General features: G+C 43.4%; 1 protein-coding gene across 1 annotated transcript; it reads left to right on the forward strand.

The window, feature by feature from the left end:
• The first annotated feature begins 15,525 nt into the window (after positions 1 to 15,525).
• On the forward strand, positions 15,526 to 18,412 carry CCR8 (C-C motif chemokine receptor 8). The gene is made up of 2 exons (XM_024565691.3): positions 15,526 to 15,593; positions 17,321 to 18,412. Exon 2 carries the CDS (start codon positions 17,351 to 17,353, stop codon positions 18,410 to 18,412), a length of 1,062 nt encoding a protein of 353 aa, XP_024421459.2. The 5' UTR covers positions 15,526 to 15,593; positions 17,321 to 17,350.
• Positions 18,413 to 21,295: the final 2,883 nt, after the last annotated feature.

The following is a 21,295-nucleotide window of genomic DNA, read 5'->3' on the forward strand; positions in this document are numbered from 1 at the left end:
TGAGGAGAACTGATGTTCAGCAGAGGAGCTGCGAGAGAAAGATTGTGAGAGTTTCGAGTCGTCCCAACATCAGTGTCTTTTCTGCCTCCCAGACCTGGGTCCTGTTTCCAGTGCAGGCTGAGTTTTTGCTGGTGCTGCCCCTGTCGCTTTGCTCCTTGTTCATCTCCCTGCCCTCCTCCCCATGGGCCCCTCTGGGCCTCAGCCATCCTCTTCCTCTTCCCCGCTTGCCTTCTCTTTGGGTTTCTCTTGCCCACATGCCAGCTCAGCCAGAAGTTCTGGAACCAGTTCTTCAAACGGCACAGTAATAATGACTTTCTGTATTTGACCAAGGCTCACCTCAGCATGACAAGCTGGAGCTGCTTTTTCTTTAAACTGAATATTTTGTTGTTGTTCTATTACAGTTGTCCCAATTTTCTCCCATTGCACTCCCCTGCCCCGCCCACCCCTTGCTCCCTCCTTCAGTCCCCACCCTGCTGTCCATGTCCGTGGGTCATTTATTGAGCTGCTTTCCTTAGAATGCAGGCTCCCTGCAGCCAGGGGAAGTGTACTTCGAGCCTCACACCGTTCGTTAGGTCCGCTGTGACACGTGAAAGTCGCCTCTCTGCCACTCCTTCCACTGCCTCCTGGAGGGAGCTTTTGTCCAGCAGAGGAGAGTCTGGCCCAGGTGAAAAGGACTGCATTGGACATTAGGACACACCCCACCCCCATCCTGTCTCCCTCCAGGTTAATTCCCCCAGTTCTGAGGGTGCTGCTGGCAGATGGGCCCCTCCTGTTAGCCCTCTCAGGAACTGTTTGGGCTGAACAGAGACACCTAGCCACAGGTCAAGCCCGTTCTTGGGGCGGCCTGTGTGCAATGGCCGGTGAGTGCCAGGTTATAAATGCCAGGCTCCCTCAGGCCAAATGGACGCATCTCACAAGGGTCAGAGCTCCCTGTGGGGGAGCTGATGCCTTCCTTGAGCCCATGTCACAGCTAGACGTCTCCTTCATCCCAGTTCTTGCCCCTGTCCCCTCCCTTCCACAGGTGCTGACCCCAAGAGCACCCCTTAATGAACTCCCTGCACTGCGATCTTCTCTGCTTCCTGGACACCCAGTTTGCGGCCATCAGTGCTGGGAGTGGTCCAAAAAAGCAGATGCTGAGATGGGATTTTATTGCTTTTAGAAATTTGTTTTCTAGGCATAGCACTAAACCCACACCAGTCCCCTCAAATAATCCCTTCGTGAGATTCCTCATGTTCTACAAAATCGTAATTGCATGACATCTTCTGGGTCTCAAGCCCAAATCCTTCGTCAAGTGTAAGTTGAACCCACATTTGCTCCTCTACGGCCCCAACCGCCAGACCACGGTCCTGCTCCTTGGGTGAGCGTGAGGACAGGTGGGTTCGCACCTGCTTCTGTCATGCTAACTCTCGTGTGCTGGGCTGAGAGATAGAGGTCAGAATTTGGGACTGCTGCGCAACTGGAAACTGTGGGGTGGGAATGCCAGGCAGGAGGGAGTAAAGACCGAGCCCCCAAATCTGGGCAAAAAGCCCCCTCCTGGTCTTGCCCTACCCCTCAGCTGCAGGTTATTTCTTCAAACTGAAGGAAGACTGCATATTATGTGATTCTATTCATTTGAAATTCTAAAATAGAGACATCTATAGAGATCCAAAGTATACTAGCGGCTGCATCAGGTTGGGATGAGGAAGTTTCATTGGTCTTTACTGGGACCCTGACGCTGATACTTTTTAAACTCCCCCAGAATTTTATAAACTGCTAAGACTGAGAAATAGTGAGGTAGAGTGTGTAAGAATTGTAACTGTTATTCACTGATTTCGTAACTGTTACTTATGGAAGACAACATGGCTGAGGACTGCATGGAGAAAGGATGATGACTGATCTAATTCTTTGCAGCCTCGGCGCTTCCTAGAATGGGAGGCAGGGAGGCTCTCAGATGCTGGCTCAGGTGGCTGTGAAGTGTCTCTGTCTGGAATTCAGCCCCAAAGTGGCTCTGAGCTCAGCTGCTCCACCCTACCATCTGCCCCTTGGTACACCTGCCCCAATCTTTACTGGGCTGTGTTCAAAGCCAGCTATGGGGCTGTGAAGGATTAATTGGCTTCTAGCCCTTTTTAGGGTTTGCATGGTGTGTCTGTGTGTGTGTGTGTCTGTGTGTCCTTGCTCTCTTGCAAGACTTCCTGTTTCTGCAGAGATTCATTAGCTCTAAAAGTCAGGGGGCACTCATGCAAATCTGTCAGCACCCACAAAACACCGTTGCTTTACACTCTTCTTTTTCTTCTCCAGGAATCTCTCCACCGCGTGCTGTCTGAGTCATGTGTCCTCCGGGGACAGCTGACATTTGACATGTCTGGTGGGCTCAGTTGCCATAATTGCTGGGTGTGGCTATCTCTTCAGGCATCAAGCAGTGGAGACACAGGGGGTCCCAATTTCAGTTTATCGGACAAGCCTTGAACACTCCTCCCCCACAATAATAACAATCCATTCCATTTTTTAAGGGGTGCTAACTTTTCCCGAGCACTTTTCACCTGCACTGCCTTATTAAGTCACAACATTCTGGGAGAGGCTTTATGCCCATGTTACAGGGGAAGATCCTAACCCCTTGTCAACATGTGCTCTGCAGGCAGCAGCATTGGCTTTGCCTGGGAGCTGGCTGGACATGCAGAGCTGTGGGCCCAGGCCTGCTGGGTCATGGTCTGCCATGTGGGAAGATCCCCAGGAGATTCGTGCACACAGGAAAGTGTGGAAGTGCTGAAAGCTCTGGAAGGTTCACTGACTTCCCCAGAGTTTCAAGGAAACACAGTGACTCAGCTGGGATGAGTGCCTGGGCTCTGAGACCTCCAGAGAAATGCTTTCTTGCAATAATGCTTTACTTTCTGACAGAAGGCACACCCGACCTTCAGGGTCAGCTCACGTGCCACTTCTATATTCTCATCCGAAAGGTCCAAGCAGCATCAGGCACCACTGCTTTGCTCCTGAAGCCCTTGGCCAGCTCCTTTGTCACAGTAGTGATGCATTTGGACTTGGAATCACCAAGCATCTTCTTGGGGCACCATTGGATCTTCTGGAAGAGCTACATCACTTGAGGTGAGTGTTCCTGAGTGGCGTGGAAACAAAGGGAATGAACTGCTGTGCAAATGTTGATCCTGAGAAGGAGGAAGACCAAGGTGAACAGAGGAATGAGGAGAAGGGAGGAGGAGAGAGTTCCAGAACCTCATGGGAGACAGTACAGGGAATCCTGGTGGGAGTGGATTGCTTTTTGTTTTGTTTTTAACTCCCAAACCTGTGGGTGCCACCAGTTCCCTGAGGTGTAATTTTGACAAGGACTGACCAGAAGAAAAGGTGGCATTTATGTCCTCGTGTTGTGAGCTGTTGGGTGTTAATGCATCCTATGTTTTCTGAGACGTACCTCATGCCAGTCCAGGCCTTGGACATAGTGGGTGGAGACCAAACAAGCAGGCGTATGAAGATGGAGTCAAAGCAGCTCTAATACACAGAAACAAACACAGGGAGGCTGCCAAATTGAGGAGACAAAGAAATATGGCCCATATTTGAAATGAAGGAACAGATCAAAACTCCAGAAAAACAACTAAGTGAAATGGAGATAGCCAACCTATCAGTGCAGAGTTCAAACCACTGGTGTTAAGGATGCTCAGAGAACTCACTGAGTACAGCAAGTGCATAAGGGAAGAAATGAAGGCTACACTAAGTGAAATAAAAATCCACAGGGAACCACCAGTGAAGGGAAGGAAGCCAGGGTTAAAATCACTGATTTGGAACAAAAGGAAGAAACAAAGAGTCAACCAGTACAGAATGAACAAACAAGAATTCAAAAAAATGAGGAGAGAGTAAGAAGATTCTGGGACATCTCCAAATGTGCCAACATCTGAATCATAGGAATGCCAGAAGGAAAAGAGGAAGAGCAAGAAATTCAAAACTTATTTGAAAAAACAATGAATGAAAACTTGCCTAATTTGGCAAATGAAATAGATATACAAGTCTGGGAAGCACAGAGAGTCCCCAAAAAGTTGGACCCAAAGAGAGACACACCAAGACACATCATAATTAAAATGCGAAAGGTTAAAGATTAAGAGAGAATCTTATTTTTAAAGATTTTATTTTTAGAGAGAGGAGAAGGGAGAGAAACATCAAGTGCAGTTGCCTCTCACATGCCCCCAACTGGGAACCTGGCCCGCAACACGGGCATGTGCGCTGGCAATTGAACCAGCGACCCCTTGGTTCACAGGCTGGCATTAAATTCACTGAGCCACACCAGCCAGGGCTAAAGAGAGAATCTTAAAATCTGCAAGAGAAAGGCAGAGAGTTACCTACAAAGGAGTTCCCATAAGACTATCAGCTGATTTCTCAAAAGAAACTTTGCGGGCAAGAAGGGACTGACAAGAAGTGTTCAAAGTGATGAAAAACAGGGACCTACACCCAAAATTACTCTATCCAGCAAAGCTATCATTTAGAATTGAAGGGCAGATAAAGTGCTCCCCAGACAAGGTAAAGCTAAAGGAGTCCATCACACCAAGCCATTACTACATGAAATGTTAAAGGGACTTATCTAAGAAAAAGAAGATCAAAACTATGAACAGTAAGATGACAACAAACTCAGAACTATTAACAATTGCATCTAAACAAAACCAAAAACAAACCAAGCAAACAACTAGAACAGGAACAGAATCACAGCAATGGAGATCACATGGAGGGTTATCAGTGGGGAAAGGAAAGGGGGAGAATTTGGGAAAAGGTACAGGGAATAAGAAGCATAATTGGTAGGTAGAAAATAGACAGGGGGAGGTTAGGAATAGTATAGGAAATATGGAAGCCAAATAACTTATATGCATGACCAATGGACATGAACTAAGTGGGGGAGTTGCTGGAAGGAAGGGGGGTACTGTGCAGAGGTGGGCAAAGGGGGAAAAATTGGGATAACTGTAATAGCTTAATCAATAAAATATACTTAAAATATCAAGAGAAAAAGAGGAGTGTCTTAACACTCTATCTGCATCTTAATTTAGATGTATTTTCCCCGGGGACAGGGGTGGAAGCCCTCCTAGCCTCCCCTTAAGAGTTTTTGCATGTCCATGAGCTCTGAAGCATGCTGTCTTTGCCATACATCCTGGTCTCTAGTTTCCTCCTTCAGAACTTGGAATCAATAGATCAGTCAATACCCACAGGTGCAGAGATGCAAAGGTAACCACCCTAACACAACTCAACTTGAGCACAAGTTTTCACCATAGGTGGAAATGCCCCTTCTGAAAGTCAGTACCCAATCCTAGAGCAGACTCAACATCAGGCCACTGTAGCTTAAGAGAGGAGCTGGGCCACTTCCATACTTTCACTGGGGGCCAAATATATAAGCAATGTCTGACCCACGAAGGGGACTCACAAAATGGAGATTTTCATTATTATGTGAAAGGAATCAGAACATGCCAACCTCAAATCAGACACTTGGCGTAAGGATCTTTCGAGCTAACGGCAATTGGGAATCATCTGATGCAGGAAGAATTCTCTACGCTTCCCTCATCTGCCCCAAAACAGGACATAAATTCCCCTTTGAGGAAGGTGCCCACCAAGCACCAGGGATGGAAAAGTGGCTCTTACCATCAAAGATGGGGAGTTGACACCAAGATGAGTTTGCATAAACAGACCTTGCTAAAATAGCCTTTGTCTTCCACTCATTCTTTTACATATGTTCTTCTCACTTCTCCCTAATTTAACATCCCCTGAGGCCCAAATTTCCTCTCTTTTTTGAAAAATGGTGTATAAATCTTCAAGTCCAACCACTTTTTTGAGTTTCACTCCTTTCTGTGAACTCCCACACACATAAACATTAATAAAAATTCTGTACCTTTCCTCCTGTTAATCTCTCTTTGGTTAGTTTAATTCACAGACTCCCAGTTACTAATCCTTAGATTTTTCTTCCCCAACATGTGCTTAATCACGATCTACTCAGCCTTCCCTTGTGCACCACTTTTTTTTTTTTCCTGCAAGTCACTGGGAGAAATTCCAAGTGTGGATTGATCTACAATGAAATCAGCAAATCATTTGCTAAATGAAAACGTTTTTGCTTTGGATTTGTTGGCAATAGGCACTTTGTAGTTTCTAAAAACTTATTGAAAGGACAGCATGTCATCATTTTTTAAAAGTTGAAAAATAATGAGGAATAATCTAATCCATGACTTTTAATTTCTGCTAATTTCACTCTGGAAGGTGATCACATGCACCCATACCTAGGCACAGAAAAGCATATCATCCATGCCACTTTCATTGGAATCTTTTGATCTGAAAGATTTTTGGGGTTTCTACACAGTTTTCATAATGACTTTTTTTTTCTTTCATTATGCATCATTCTTCAGAGACCCATTACCTCCTGGGACTCACGCAATGACAGTGCCGTTGATTGCTAAACTCCTTAAAAGAGGAACCATAGAATTTCACCTTTTTGTCCCTTCTAATGACTAGAGACCTGCTGGAAATAGGCTAGTCCTCAGGAAGTGCCTGTAGCCTTGGGAGAAAAAAAAAAGCATGTTGGTAGAAGATAAGTTCTGGGAATAAATGACCATCAAAGGACTCAGAGATCTAATCAGTTCTTCTTGCACACAATGCAGACTAAGTTTCCTGAAGATGCAACTAAAAATACAAACACTATGCTATTAACCACACATAGTTTTCTCCATGTTTAAACCTCCAAAGCAATATTGTGGTCATATATGCAGGCGATGTTTCTGTCTACTCTTACACAGGAAATAAAAATTTAGTATACGAAAACATCCATTTATTGCACCTTTACTCATTTTTTTGGAACTCTGGGTGGGGAATTAAATTATATAGGGGAAAACATTTTCTGATAAACTGGCTTTGTATTACTAGCACATACGCTTTTATTAAACTCAAACTTCCTTCTATCACTTTTTTTATTAAGCAAATACTTTTGTACCCTAAAAATAATTGGTGGCAACTGTAGAAACCACCCCCCAAAATTTCTCATGGTATTATTCTCAACTCTTTGTAATGTTAGCATATGAGAATTTAAAACATACAGTGCAATACAAAAAGAACCCTAAGCTGTGCTTCAGAAGACTGTTCTGGCTCTGGCTCCACTGCAAACTTACTACATGTTTCTGGGTGAGTTACATTATCTCTCTGGACTTAAATATTCCCATTTATAAAGAGAGAGTTTAGTTAGATGACCTGAAGTCATTTTCTGCCAAATGATCTATGACAAGTAGCTGTGATAGTAATAATTTATATATTTATACTTAGATTTGATTTTTTAATGCAGTATTTTCTTCATTTTGGGGGAAAGGTGGTAGAATGTGCTGTTATGTATTATTTAGAGGTTTCACACCTTCTTCCAACATAACTGCCTCAGATAAAGTCATTCTAAGATCTTAACAATAAAAAAGGAATAGGGAGCTAGCTCACATCTTGCAGAGGGGTCTGCTGGCTGCTCCCAGCCAGGATCTGTGGTGCCCTTTTCCTTGGGAAGCTCCCATAAAACTGGCAGCTGATTTCTCAACAGAAACATTTCAAGCCAAAGTGAAGAAAAGCAAGGACCTACAACTGAGACTACTTTACATAGCAAGGTTGTCATTCAAAATCGAAGGTGAAATAAAAAGCTTCTCAGACAAGAAAAAGCTAAAGGAGTTCATTCTGACCAAACCAGAATTACAAAAAAAAAAAAAAAAAAAAGAAGGTACACAGTTATAAAGAATAAAATGGCAATAAATATATACCATCAATATTCACTTTAAATCTAAATGGCTTAAATGCTCCAAGTAAAAGACATTGGGTAGCTGAATAAATAAGAAAACAAGACCCATATATATGTTGTCTACAACAGCCCCGCTTCAGAATGAAAGATACTCACAGACTGAAAGTAAAGGGTTGGAAAAAGATACTTCATGCAAATGGAAACAAAAAAAGCTGGGGTAGCAATACATATATTAGACAAAATAGGCTCTAAAACATAGGCCATAAAAAGAGACAAAGAAGAACATTATATAATGATAAAGGGATCAATCAAGAGGAGAGAATCCTTATAAACATTTATGCACTCAACATAGGAGCACCTAATTATAGAAAGCAAATCTTGATAAACATAAAGGAGAAGATTGACAATAATACAGTCATAGTAGGAGATTTTAACAACCCATGGAAATCAATGGATTAATCTTTTAGACAAAAAAATCAACACGGAAGCAGTGGTTTGAAATGACGCACTAGACTTCCAGTCAATATGGTGGTATAGACAGACATGGCTCACCGCTTCGCACAACCACATCAAAGTTACAACTAAAATACAGAACGACCATCACTCAGAACTGTCAGAAACCAAGTTGGATGGAAGCCTGACAACTATGGAATTACAGAAACCACACCCATCCAGACTGGCAGGAGGCGCACAGATGCAGAATGGGCTGGTCCCTCACCCGTGTGCGGTGGATAAAAATCTGTGACAGATATCTTGGGAACAAGAGGTCCAGACCCACACCAGGCCCCCAGCCCAGGGTTCCAGTAACAGAAAGATAAGTCCCCACAACTTCTGACTGCAAAAACCAGCGGGGATTGAGTTGGTGGAAGAAATTGCCAGAGTCCCAAAAAATTCCTCTTAAAGAACCCATATATATGGATTCACCTACTCAGACTCACTCCTTCCGAGCTCCAGTACCAGGGGAGTAGCTTGAAAGGCACCAGTGGTATACAGAGAGAAACTGAAGTGTCTGGCATCAAGGTGGGCAGAGGCCATTTTCCCTTTTCTAAACCCTCCTCCCACAGGGCTGGCAAGCTGGTTCCAAACTGAGACTCCATCAACCTGGCTCATACTTTCTGACTCACCTTGGAGATCCCCAGAGACTCCACCCTACCCAATGTATGGGTCCACCCAAGCTGCTTTTCCATGTGAATGGCTGGTCTTGCCTCATGCTTCACAACTTCCTAAATTTTCTCAAATAAGCAGCAGCTGGCTTCAGTGAGCCCCAGGCCCAGCATTAGCAGCAGCCAGCCTAGATTCATAGCTTGGCTTCGCCTGGGAATCTCCAAGCCCAGCACAAGTAGCAGCCATCTCAGATTGCTTTATAGCTCAGGCAGGTTGGCCCTGGGCAAAAAACAGGTGGGGGCTGATCTTGGCCTGCACCACCAGTGAAACGCCAGGGCCAGCACAGCCAGTGGACAGCCACAGACCACGTTGGAGCACCACCACCCTGCCCCTGCAGAGCTGATCCTCCATGGAGGGTGGAGGTTGGTGGTAAGTGGTCACAGCCAGTCCTTGCTGCGACTGGCCTGGGTAAATTCCTCCCATTGATCTGCCAAGAGCAACCAAGGCTCAGCTACAAGAGGAGGATATACTCAGCCTACACAAAGGGCATATCTCGAGAACCCATCTTGGGTGATAGGGTATGATGTGCCACTGGACCCTACAGGACACCCACTATATTAGGTCACACTACCAATACATGGAGTCAAAGCAGCTCTACCGAATACATAGAAACAAAAACAGGGAGGCTGCCAAAACAAGGAGACAAAGAAACATAGCCTAAATGAAAGAACAGATCAAAACTCCAGAAAAAGAGTTAAACGAAATGGAGATAAGCAATCTATCAGATGTAGAGTTCAAAACACTGGTTATAAGGATGCTCAAGGAACTTAGTGAGGACCTCAACAGTACAAAAAAGATTCAATCAGAGATGAAGGATACAATAATTGAAACAAAGAATAATTTACAGGGAAACAACAGTAGAGTGCATGAAGCTGAAAATCAAATCAATGATTTGGAATATAAGCAAAAAACAACCAATCAGAAAAACAAGAAGAAAAGAGAATAAAAAATAACAAGGATAGTGTAAGCAGCCTGTGGGATGACTTTAAGCAATCCAACATTCACATCATAGGAGTGCCAGAAGGAGAAGAGAAAGAGCAAGAAATTGGAAATCTATTTGAAAAAGAAATGAAAGGAAACTTCCTAAATTTGGTGAAGGAAATAGACATGCACAGAGAGTCCCAAACAAGATGGATGCAAAGAGGCCCACTCCAAAACACATCATAATTAAAATACCAGTGGTTAAAGACAAAGAGATGGGAGGGTGGGTGTGGGTGAAACAGGTATCGTAGTTTCCACCATTGATAGTTGAGTCAGCAGTACTTATCGGCACGGAGTATCAATGACTTTGAACCATGAACTTTACTTATCACATACAAAACTCTCATAAAAGATCTAGGGTTTTCCCCAAACCGTGTGAGAGCATGAATGTTGTTGGTAAGGGGAGTTACACAGGTATGAACTCAGGCGTCAGCAGACAGATATTTCTAGGACATTGGATTTAGGGGTCATGAAGCAAGACTTAGAGGAATACATAGCCGTTCTAAATTACATCTAAAGAAAAGTGGAACAGTGAAATGAGTATCACCTGTACATGGGAATGCTTACCTTTCTCCTTTGTGTTTCCAAGAGGAATTCCCAAATCCCTCTAGACTTTTCACTTAGCAGTATACACTTAGGGTGTCTTTTTGATAGCTGTTTTTTAATCACTGAGTAATATTCCACTGTGTACATTATACAATTTGTTTACCCATTCATGTATTAAGGGACATCTTGGCTGCTTTCAATTTTTGGCAATTATGAATAAATCTGCTATAAATATTTATACTCAGGCTTTTGTGTGGGTATGTTTTCAGTTCATTTGGGTTAATAGTCAGGAATGTGATTACTGGAATATATGGTAAGCTTATTTTATTTTTTAAATTTTATTTATTTATTTTTACAGGGAGAGGAAGGGAAAAAGGGACAGAAACATCAATGGGAGAGAGAAACACCAGTTGGCCGCCCTTGCAGGCACCCAGTCAGGGACTGAACCTGCAACCCAGGCATGTGCCCTGACCGGGAATTGAACCAGCGACCTTTCACTGTATGGGATGATGCCCAACCAACTGAGCCAAACTGGTCATGGCTGGTAAGCCTATTTTAGCTTTGTAAAAAATTTCCAAACTGTTTTTCAAAGTGGCTGTACCATTTTGCATTTCCACCAGCAATAAATGAGAGTTCCTCTTGCTTTACCTTCTCTCCAGCACTTGGTGTTGTTGCTGTTTTGGAGTTTAGCCATTCTAATCAGTGTGTAGTAGTATCTCACTTTTTTAATTAAAATATAATTGGCACACAATATCCTTTTGGTTACAGCTATATATCACGGCGACTCGATATTTACATACATTAGGAAATGATTCCCCGATAAGTCTGTCACCATAGAAAGTTAGTACAATATTATTGAGTATATTTCCTATGCTGTGCATTCCATCCCTATGACTTATTTATTTTATACCTGGAAGTTTTTACCTCTTAATGCCCTTAACCTATTTTGCCATTCCCTAACCCCTTTTCCTGAAATAGGGTACATGGGGAAACAGTTCCAATCAATAAAAACTACAGGAACTGTCAAGAAGTAAGTAAGACCACCTCCCATTGGATTTATGGCTTAAAATTGGCAGAGACCAGCTTGTTCCAACATGACTGATTTCACCTAGCGGTAATGCCTACCTAGCCTCCATCATACACGCATTGTAACACAGTTGCATGTTGACACAGCCCTCACTGCCATGTTCAGAAATGGAAAGCCCAGGACTTCCGGCCAAGATGGAGGTGTAGGTGGATACACTCTGCCTCCTCATACAACCAAAAGAAGGACAACAACAATGTTAAAAACAAAAAATGACCAGAACTGCCAGAAAATCAAACTGTGGAAGTCCGACAACCAAGGAGTTAAAGAAGAAACATTCATCCAGACTGGTAGGAGGGGCAGAGACAGGCAGCTGGGGCAGAGAGAACGTGCGGCAAGGTGGTGGCTGGAGGATGGAGCCAGGGAGGGGATGAGGCAGTGGCTGGTGGAGTGGGCGGTCCCACATTTCCATGTGGATATACTGGAAGGAACAACTGGGTAGTGAGACAGACCGCACAACCCAGGGTTCCAGTGCAGGGAAATAAAGCCTCAAAACCTCTGCCTGAAAAAACCTGTGGGGATTATGGCAGTGGGAGAAACTCCTAGCTGCACAGGAGAGTTCACTGGGAAGAATGTACTCTCTAGAATGTACGCAAACCCACCCACCCAGGAATCAGCACTAGAAGGGCCCAATTTGCTCATGGGTAGCGGGGTAAGTGACTCAAAGCCAGCCAAGAGTGGACCAAGGGTCGTTGTTCCCTCTCTGACCCCTCCCCCACAGACAGCACCACAACACAGACAAGTGGGTTGCCCTGCCCTGGCAAATACCTAAGGCTCCACCCCTTACAATGTAACAGGCATGCCAAGACAAAGAACTATGGCCCAAAAGAAAGAACAGATCAAAACTCCAGAAAAAGAACTAAGTGACGAGCAGATAGCCAACCTATCAGATGCACAGTTCAAAACACTGGTAATCAGGATGCTCACAGAATTGGTTGAGTAAGGTCACAAAATAGAGGAAAAAGTGAAGGCTATGCAAAGTGAAATAAAGGAAAATGTACAGGGAACCAACAGTGATGGGAAGGAAACTGGGACTCAAATCAATGGTTTGGAGCAGAAGGAAGGAAGAAACATTCAACCAGAACAGAATGAAGAAACAAGAATTTGAAAAAATGAGGAGAGAGTTAGGAGCCTCCAGGGCAACTTTAAACATTCCAGCATTCAAATCATAGGGGTGCCAGAAGGAGAAGAGGAAGAGCAAGAAATTGAAAGCTTATTTGAAAAAATAATGAAAGAGAAGTTCCCCAATCTGACAAAGGAAATAGACCTCCAGGAAATCTAGGAAGCTCAGAGAGCCCCAAAGAAATTGGGCTCAAGGAAGCACACACCACGGCACATCATAATTACATTACCCAAGATTAACGAGAGGGAGAGGATCTTAAAAGCAGCAAGAGAAAAGGACACAGTTACCTACAAAGGAGTTCCCATAAGTCTATCAGCTGATTTCTCAAAAGAAACATTGCAGGCAAGAAGGGGCTGGAAAGAAGTATTCCAAGTCCTGAAAGGCAAGGACCTACATCCAAGATTACTCTATCCAGCAAAGCTCTCATTTAGAATGGGAGGGCAGATAAAGTGCTTCCTACATAAGGTCAGGTTGTAGGAGTTTGTCATCACCAAGCCCTTGTTACATGAAACGTGAAAGAGACTTATCTAAGAAAAAGAAGAAGATAAAAAATATGAACAGTAAAATGACAACAAACTCAACAACTATCAACAACTGAACCTAAAAAGCAAAAACAAAAACAAACTAAGCAAACAACTAGAACAGGAACAGAATCACAGCAATGGAGATTACACGGAACAGGGGTGTCAAACTCATTTTCACCAGGGGCCACATCAGCCTCGCGGTTGCCTCCAAAGGGCCGAATGTAACTTTAGGACTGTGTAAATGCAACTACTCCTTAACAGTGAATCGAGAGCTCAGCACTGCTGCCAAGTAGAAACAAGGTGCCGGGCTGGATAAAACAAGGTGGAAGCCGGATTCAGCCCATGGGCCTTGTGTTTGCCACCTGTGAGATGGAGGGTTATCAACAGGGAGGGGGAGGCGGGGAGAGGGGCAAAAGGTACAGGGAATAAGAAGCATAAGTGGTAGGTACAAAATAGACAGGGGATGTTAAGAGTAGTATAGGAAATGGAAAAGCCAAAGACCTTATATGTACGACCCATGGACATGAACTAAGGGTGTGGAGGGGAGTGCTTGTGGGAGGGAGGGTGCAGAGCAGAGGGGAATAAAGGGGAGATAAAAAATGGGAGAACTGTAATAGCATAATCAATAAAATATACTTTAAAAAAAAGAAATGGAAAGCCCATATAAAGACATAAAGTGGCTTATGGAGCTCCTCTGAGAAATTTCCACCCCCTTCCTGGGAAGATCCTAAATATCCCTCCTCCTTGTTGCATACCCCACCCTCCAATTCAATAAACCTCAATAAAAAAAGCAAAGGGGGGGCTGCTCTCTCTGTGGAGTAGTCCACACTGTTTCACTAGTAAACAGACTTTCACTTCAAAGTCGATGCTGGCTCACATTTGAATTCTTTCCTGGGAGGAAGGAGCCAAGAACCCACAGTGGGTGGCAGACCCTCGACCGGAAAGCCTGCATCAATGCCACTGGTAACCACCAGTTTCTTTCCTGTTACCTACGAGTCTGGTCTGTCTTGTTTTGTTTGTTCATTTTTTTGTTGTTTTTTAGATTCCACACATAAGTGAAGTCACACAATATTTGTCTTTCTTCTGTTTGATTTCCCTTAGCATAATATTTTCTAGGTCCTTCCAGGTTTGCACAAATGGTCAGCTTTTATTTTATTTTATTTTATTTTTTTGTGGCCAACTAATTATGCCATTGTATATATATATCACATCTTCTTTATCAATTTATCTATTGATGGATATATAGGTTATTTCCGTATCTTGACTATTGTAAATAGGACTGCAATGAACACAGGGGTGCACATATCTGTTTGAATTAATGTTTTCATTTTCTCTGATAAATACCCATAAGTGGAATTGCCAAATTGTATAGTAGTTCTATTTTTTATTTTTTTGAAGAATCTCCATATGTTTTCCATAGTGGATGCACCAATTTATATTCCCACCAACAGTGCAGGAGGGTTCCCTTTCTTCACACCCTCACCAACACTTGCGATTTTTTGCCTTTTTGACAATAGCCATTCTGGCAGGCGTGCAGTGATATCTCACCGTGGTTTTGAGTTGCATTTTCCCAGTGATCAGCGATGCTGAGCATCTTTTCCTGTGCGTGTTGGCCATCTGTGTGTCTTCTTTGCAAAAATGCCCGTTCAAGTCCACTGTCCATTTTTAAATCAGGTTGTTTGTTTGTTTATATATTAAGTTGTCAGTGTTATTTATAAATTTTGGATATTAACCCTTTATCAGATGTATGATTTGCAAATACCTTCTCCCATTCAATAGTGTGCCTTTCTGTGTTATTGATGGCTTCCGTCACTATGCAAAAGCTTTTTAGTTTGATGTAGTCCCATTTGTTTATTTTTGCTTTTGTTGTCCTAGCCTGAGGAAACTGTTCTGAGAAAGTATTACTAAGACTGATATTTACTGCTTACGTTTTCTTCTAGAAGTTTTATGATTTCAAGTTACTTTTGTTTTAATTTACAATTTTAACTACAACTTAATTAAATATACAATTAATTGACACAATGTGTCGAGCATATTTTTATATGCTAATTGGCCTTCAGTATGTGTTGTTTTGTGAGAGCATTATTTAAGATTTTATTTATTTAATTTTAGAAACATGGAAAGGGAGGGAGAAAAAGAGGGAGAGAAACATCTATGTGTGAGAGATGTACTGACTGGTTCCCATCTCATGCCCCCTACTGGGGGCCTGGCCCACAACCCAGGTGTGTGCCCTGACTGGGAATCCAACTGTTGACCTTTTGATTTGCAGGCCAGCCCACAAACCACTGAGCTACTCAGCCAGGACTGAGATCTTTTTTTTTTTTTTTAACTTTGAGCATAAAGGATGGTTTGGTAGGCGTCTAACCACAGATGGCTTTCTCCAGAGGAGGTGTTACTCTACATGCCCCTGACAGTGCAGACTCAGAGAAGAAATCAGCAGCAAACGTTTGAATTAAGGTAAGTGTTAGTAATCATTCTTGGGGAAGAAGGACCTAAGCAGGCAGGGATACGTGTCTGTCCTTGGGAAACAGGCAAAAAAGGGAAGGCCAATGTCTCGGAGGTCTGAAACAAGAAGTAACATTTTCTTTTCTTTGCCTGTCCCAGATGACACAAACCCTGAATGCCTACTGGTTTCCTGTGGCTCTGGCTGAGGGAACTGTGTTTTAAAATATATTTGGGGTAAATACTGAAATGAAATGAATATCTTTAAAAATGGCTAACTTGCTTAGATCTCAAATTAGAGAAAGGTGGCATAGTGAATACAGGTGTCTGAATGTTCAGCAATCAAATGCCTTGAAAAATAATAGATCTAGAGAGAAATTGCCTTGAATGTGTATATCAATTTGAGAAAAATCATCATTTTTTAAAAAGATTTTATTTATTTATTTTTAGACAGAGGGGAAGGGAAGGAGCAAGAGAGAGAGAGAAACATCGATGTGTGGTTGCCTCTTACACGCCCTGTACTGGGGGCCTGGCCGGCAACCCAGGCACATGCCCTGACTGGGAATCGAACCGGCGACCCTTTGGTTTACAGGCTCACACTCAATCTACTGAGCTATACCAACCAGGGCAAAATGATCATTTTTCATATTTTATTGAATTTATTGGGGTTACATTGGTCAATAAAATTACATAGGTTTCAATACATCATCTGCACGTTGCACTGTGTGCTTACCGTCCAAAGTCTAATCTTTCATCATTATTTACCCCCGTTTACCCTCTTCCACTTGCCCCCTCCCTTCTCTCTGGTAATTACCATACTGTTGCCCATGTCCTTGAGGGTTTCTTTTTTTTGCTTAATCTCTTCACCTATTTCACCCAATCCACTATCCCCTCCCCTCTGACAGATGTCAGTCTGTTCTCTGTGTCTATGAGTCTGTTTCTATTTCATTTCTTTATTGTGCTCATTAGATTCCACAAATAAGGGAAATTGTACGGTACTTGTTTTTCTCCTACTAGTTTATTTCACTTTGCATAATACCCTCTAGGGCCATCCATGCTGCTGCAAAAGATAAGACGGGCTGAGTAGTATTCCATGGTGTAAATGTCCCATAGCTATTTTATCCACTCATCTACTGATGGGCACCCGGGCTACTTCCAAGTCTTGGCTATTGTAAATAACGCTGCAAGGAACACAGAGGTGTGTATATTCTTTCGATTCAGTGTGTTGGGCTTCTTTGGATAAATCCCCAGAAGTGGAATCACTGGGTCATAAGGCAGTTCCACTTTTAATTTTCTGAGGTAACTCCATAGTGGTTTCCGCAGTGGCTGTGCCAGTCTGCATTCCCACCAACAGTGCATGAAGGTTCCCTTTTCTCCACATCCTTGCCAACAGTTGTCATTTGTGAATTTATGAAGGATAGCTATTCTGACAGGTAAGAGGTGATATATTGTTGTGGTTTTAATTTGCATTTCTTCGATGATTAGTGACCTTGAGCATCTTTTCCTATGTCTGTTGGCCATCTGTACATCCTCAAGTCCAAAGTCTTGTCTAGATACCATCTACAATAAAACAGGGATGGGTGAGACGTGAGCTATGATTAATTTTGGAATTTGGGGAACGGGGCAAGAACATTTCATCTATAACAAAGCTCTAGGGCTTCAACATATGAATCGGGGGCCGGGGGACACATTCGGTCGTATTTTTTAAATTAAAACGTTTTTAAGGTATGCATGTTTCTTAGGTGCCTGTGCGACCAGGTCCTCCTGCCTTCATGGATTATACTCTCGAGCCCAATGTGACAGTCACCGACTACTACTATCCTGATAGCCTCTCAAGCCCCTGTGATGTGGAAATTACCCAGACAGACAGCAAGTTGCTTCTCGCCATCTTTTACTGCCTCCTGTTTGTCTTTGGCCTTCTCGGGAACAGCCTGGTCATCCTGGTCCTTGTCGTCTGCAAGAAGCTGAAGAGCATCACAGACATATACCTCTTGAACCTGGCGCTGTCGGACTTACTTTTTGTCTTCTCCTTCCCCTTTCAGACTCACTACCACCTCCACCAGTGGGTGTTTGGGACTACCATGTGCAAGGTGGTCTCCGGCTTTTATTACATAGGCTTCTTCAGCAGCATGTTTTTCATCACCCTCATGAGCGTGGACAGGTACCTGGCGATCGTCCACGCCGTGTATGCCATGAGGGTGAGGACAGCCAGGATGGGCACGGCCCTGACCCTGGCGGTGTGGCTGACCGCCGGCATGGCCACCAGCCCGCTGGTGGTCTTCTACCAAGTGTCCTCTGAAGATGGTGTCCTCCAGTGTTACTCGTCTTACAATCAACAGACTTTAAGGTGGAAGCTCTTCACCCACTTTGAAATGAACATCTTAGGCCTGTTCATCCCATTCACCATCCTCCTGTTCTGCTACATTAGCATCCTGCACCAGCTGAAGAACTGCCAAAACCAAAACAAGGCCAAGGCTATCAAGCTGGTGCTCATCGTGGTCATTGCATCTTTATTCTTCTGGGTCCCCTTCAATGTGGTCCTCTTCCTCACTTCCCTGCACGACCTGCACGTCCTGGATGGATGTGTCACGAACCAGCGGCTGTTGTACGCCACCCATGTCACGGAAATCATTTCCTTCACTCACTGCTGTGTGAACCCTGTGATCTATGCTTTCATGGGGGAGAAGTTCAAGAAACACCTCTCAGAGATATTTCAGAAAAGTTGCAACCACGTCTTCCTCTACTTAGGGAGACCGATCCCCAAGGAATACAGGGAGAAATCATTCTCCTCTCAGCACTCCTTCCGCTCCTCCAACACAGACTACATACTGTGAGCACACGGCCCCCAGACGGGCCGCCGCCTTCGCCGCCAGGCCTCTTCCACAGACAGACGGGGTGCGTGCTGCGGTCTGAGTAACCCTTCACTCTTAGAAATGTGGTTCCAGACGCAAGCTATATTTCATATCACATGCAGTCCCTGCTACGTACTGCAAGTCAGTCCTCTCAACTTTCAGAGACTTTGTGGAAATAGTCAATATATGACGCCATGAAGTAGAATGTTTGTTTTGGTTTTTTTTTTCTAGTTTTCTCAGTGTCTTTATCATATATGAATTTAAATTTTATCCAATGCTTTTTTCTTATCACTTGAAGTCATCATATAGCTTTTCTCCACTATTCTGTTAATTTGGTGAACCACATTGATTGATTCTTAGCTTAAATCAATCTGTATTTTCCCTGGGGGGAAAATGACCTCTTGGTGTGATCATTTAAAAAAAAAAATCACTGAATTCTCTATGATTTTTTGTACCTATGGTCACAAGAGATATTGTCCCAAAATTTCTTCTTCTTACAATGTCACGGCTAGGATTGGCCTCCAGAAATGTGTTGGGAAGTATTCCCTTTTCTGTGATTCTCTGAAAGAGTTTTTATTAAAAATTGGTATTATTCCTTCCTTAAATATTTGGTGAAAACCATTAGTGAAGCCATCTGGGGATTCTCTGTGGAGAGATTTCAAACTATGCATTCAATTTCTTTGGCAGGTAGAGATAATTCAGATTTTCTGTCTTTGCTTGTCTCATTTTTTGAAGGTTGTTATTTTTAAGAAATTTTCCCACTTTATCTAAATCGTCAAACAGATTGGTCTAAAATTCTTCCTCATGTCTTTGCACAGTGTGTTTTAATGCAGGTGGATCTGAAGTAATGATCCTTTTTCCTGATTTTGGTCATTTGTGTTTTCTCTCTCTCTTTTTCCGGATCAGTTTTGTGGGGTTTATCAATTTTACTCATCCTTTCAAAGAACCAGCTTTTGGCTTGGTTGAGGGTTCTGTTTTTTTTTTTCACTAATTTCTGCTCTTATCTTTATCTTACCTGTTTTCTTTGGGTTTCATTTACTCTTTTATTCTAGCTTCTTGAATCTTAGATTACTGATTGGCAGCAACAAACCAATAAAAAACCTCTTCAACAGGACCTAAAAATCCTTGCAGAGCCAGCCTCGTCCACCTTCCTCATTCTCCCTCCCTCTTCTGTACCATCCCGGCCTCTCTGGCCGCCTTTGAACCCTGAAAGCTGGTCTCTGTTATGTACTCAGATGGTTCTCCTCTCGATTTTTATGTGTATCTCTCTTTTTCCCCTGCTGTCTCGTTATCTGAGTGTTAGCCCTTTCACTTTTCTTATCCACATGTTGTAGCTCTATTTTATGTTTTATACATATATTCAATGTGTTCCTCGTTTCAACGATTGTGTTTTTTCATCCTGGCACAGTGAAGCCGTCCGTCAGCACGTGCTGAGCTGAAATGATGCAGGCCGGAGGGATATTCGGACAGGGGCAGAGGGACTTTCATATTTTTAGACACTTACTCTGAGCTGGACACTTAACCAATATTTTCTCATTTATCTTCAAAAACCCTTTTTTTTTTTTTTTAAGAGAGGGGAAGGGAAGGAGAGAAAGGGAGAGGTACATCAGTGAATAGCCTCTCACACAACACCCTGACCGAGGATCAAACCCGCAACCTAGGCATGTGCCCTGACTGGGAATCAAACCCACGACATTTCAGTTTACAGGACAACATTCCAACCAACTGAGCCACAGCGGCCAGGGCCAAAAAGTCACTCAGATGATTACTGTTAACCTAAGAGACTGACTGCCAAACTGGGATTCCAGAGCATGACATCTCAAAGCCATGGGAGTTCCACCCTGTCTCCTGCATCAGCCAGCAAGTCCCTGGTCTTCTCACATGTGCCCCATGCTCCTCGGCCAGGCTGCCCCGCGGTGTGGCCTGGAGCAGGCTGAGCTCTGGAAGACGAGACTGTGAGCGCAGCCGGTGCCCTGGAAGGGGCCACTGTGCCGGACGCAGATGGATGGACCAGCTCTGTGGTTGGTGTGTGACTTGGGGAGGGGTCTCCTCTACCTGCTGCCAGACTGCTGCCTGCCAGCATTTTTCTCTCTCTGACCCAGTGAAGACCATTTGGAAGAGGTGACACTTGTAAAGTGAAATGTACCTCTGGGTCTTGAACCATGTGAGGCCTTCCTGAGTGGACACCGCGAGGGATGCCTCGGAGAGTCCTGCCCTGGGGGCTGCACCTGCAGTTACAAGCAGGCCTAAACCACGCCCTCTGAGTGTCAAGGAAGTCATCTGTAAGATAAGGACGATGACGATGGTGACATTCACCGTGCCTGCTTCGCAGAACTGCCTGATGTCTAATCTGCAACCTGTAAACCGCTTTGTGCGTGTACAGGTTACGTAGTATCACTATAATCCAAATCCACGGTGTACGGCCTGTGCTAGCTGTGTAATTTCGAGTGACTTTATTATTTTTTTTTAAACTACAGATGAGTTTGTTGTGTTATATTTTCACAATAGGATGAATGGATTGAAATGTCTTATTGAAGTTTTATTTGCAAAATAGTTTTGGGGCACAGATGATAACATTTTTTTAGTTGAGTTTATTGGAAAATACTTTCTCACAAACACTTTCAAATACTGTTATAATTCTGATTTCAGTGTTTTTGCCTATGAAATAAAAGGTGTTTTTTTTTTTTTGGAGTGATTGAAGCTTCTGGGATAAAATGACTGGGTTAAGAGAGCAGGAATTTAATAAAGGGTAGAAGCAGCAAGGGCAAATTTCATTTTGTAATCTGTTTCTAGCTGTGTGCTTTCGGGCAACTTACTTTAAACGTCCGGTGCTTCGGTTTCCTTATAAGGTAAATGCATAACTTT

This window comes from Desmodus rotundus, chromosome 8 (assembly GCF_022682495.2).
Source record: "Desmodus rotundus isolate HL8 chromosome 8, HLdesRot8A.1, whole genome shotgun sequence".
NCBI lineage: Eukaryota > Metazoa > Chordata > Mammalia > Chiroptera > Phyllostomidae > Desmodus > Desmodus rotundus.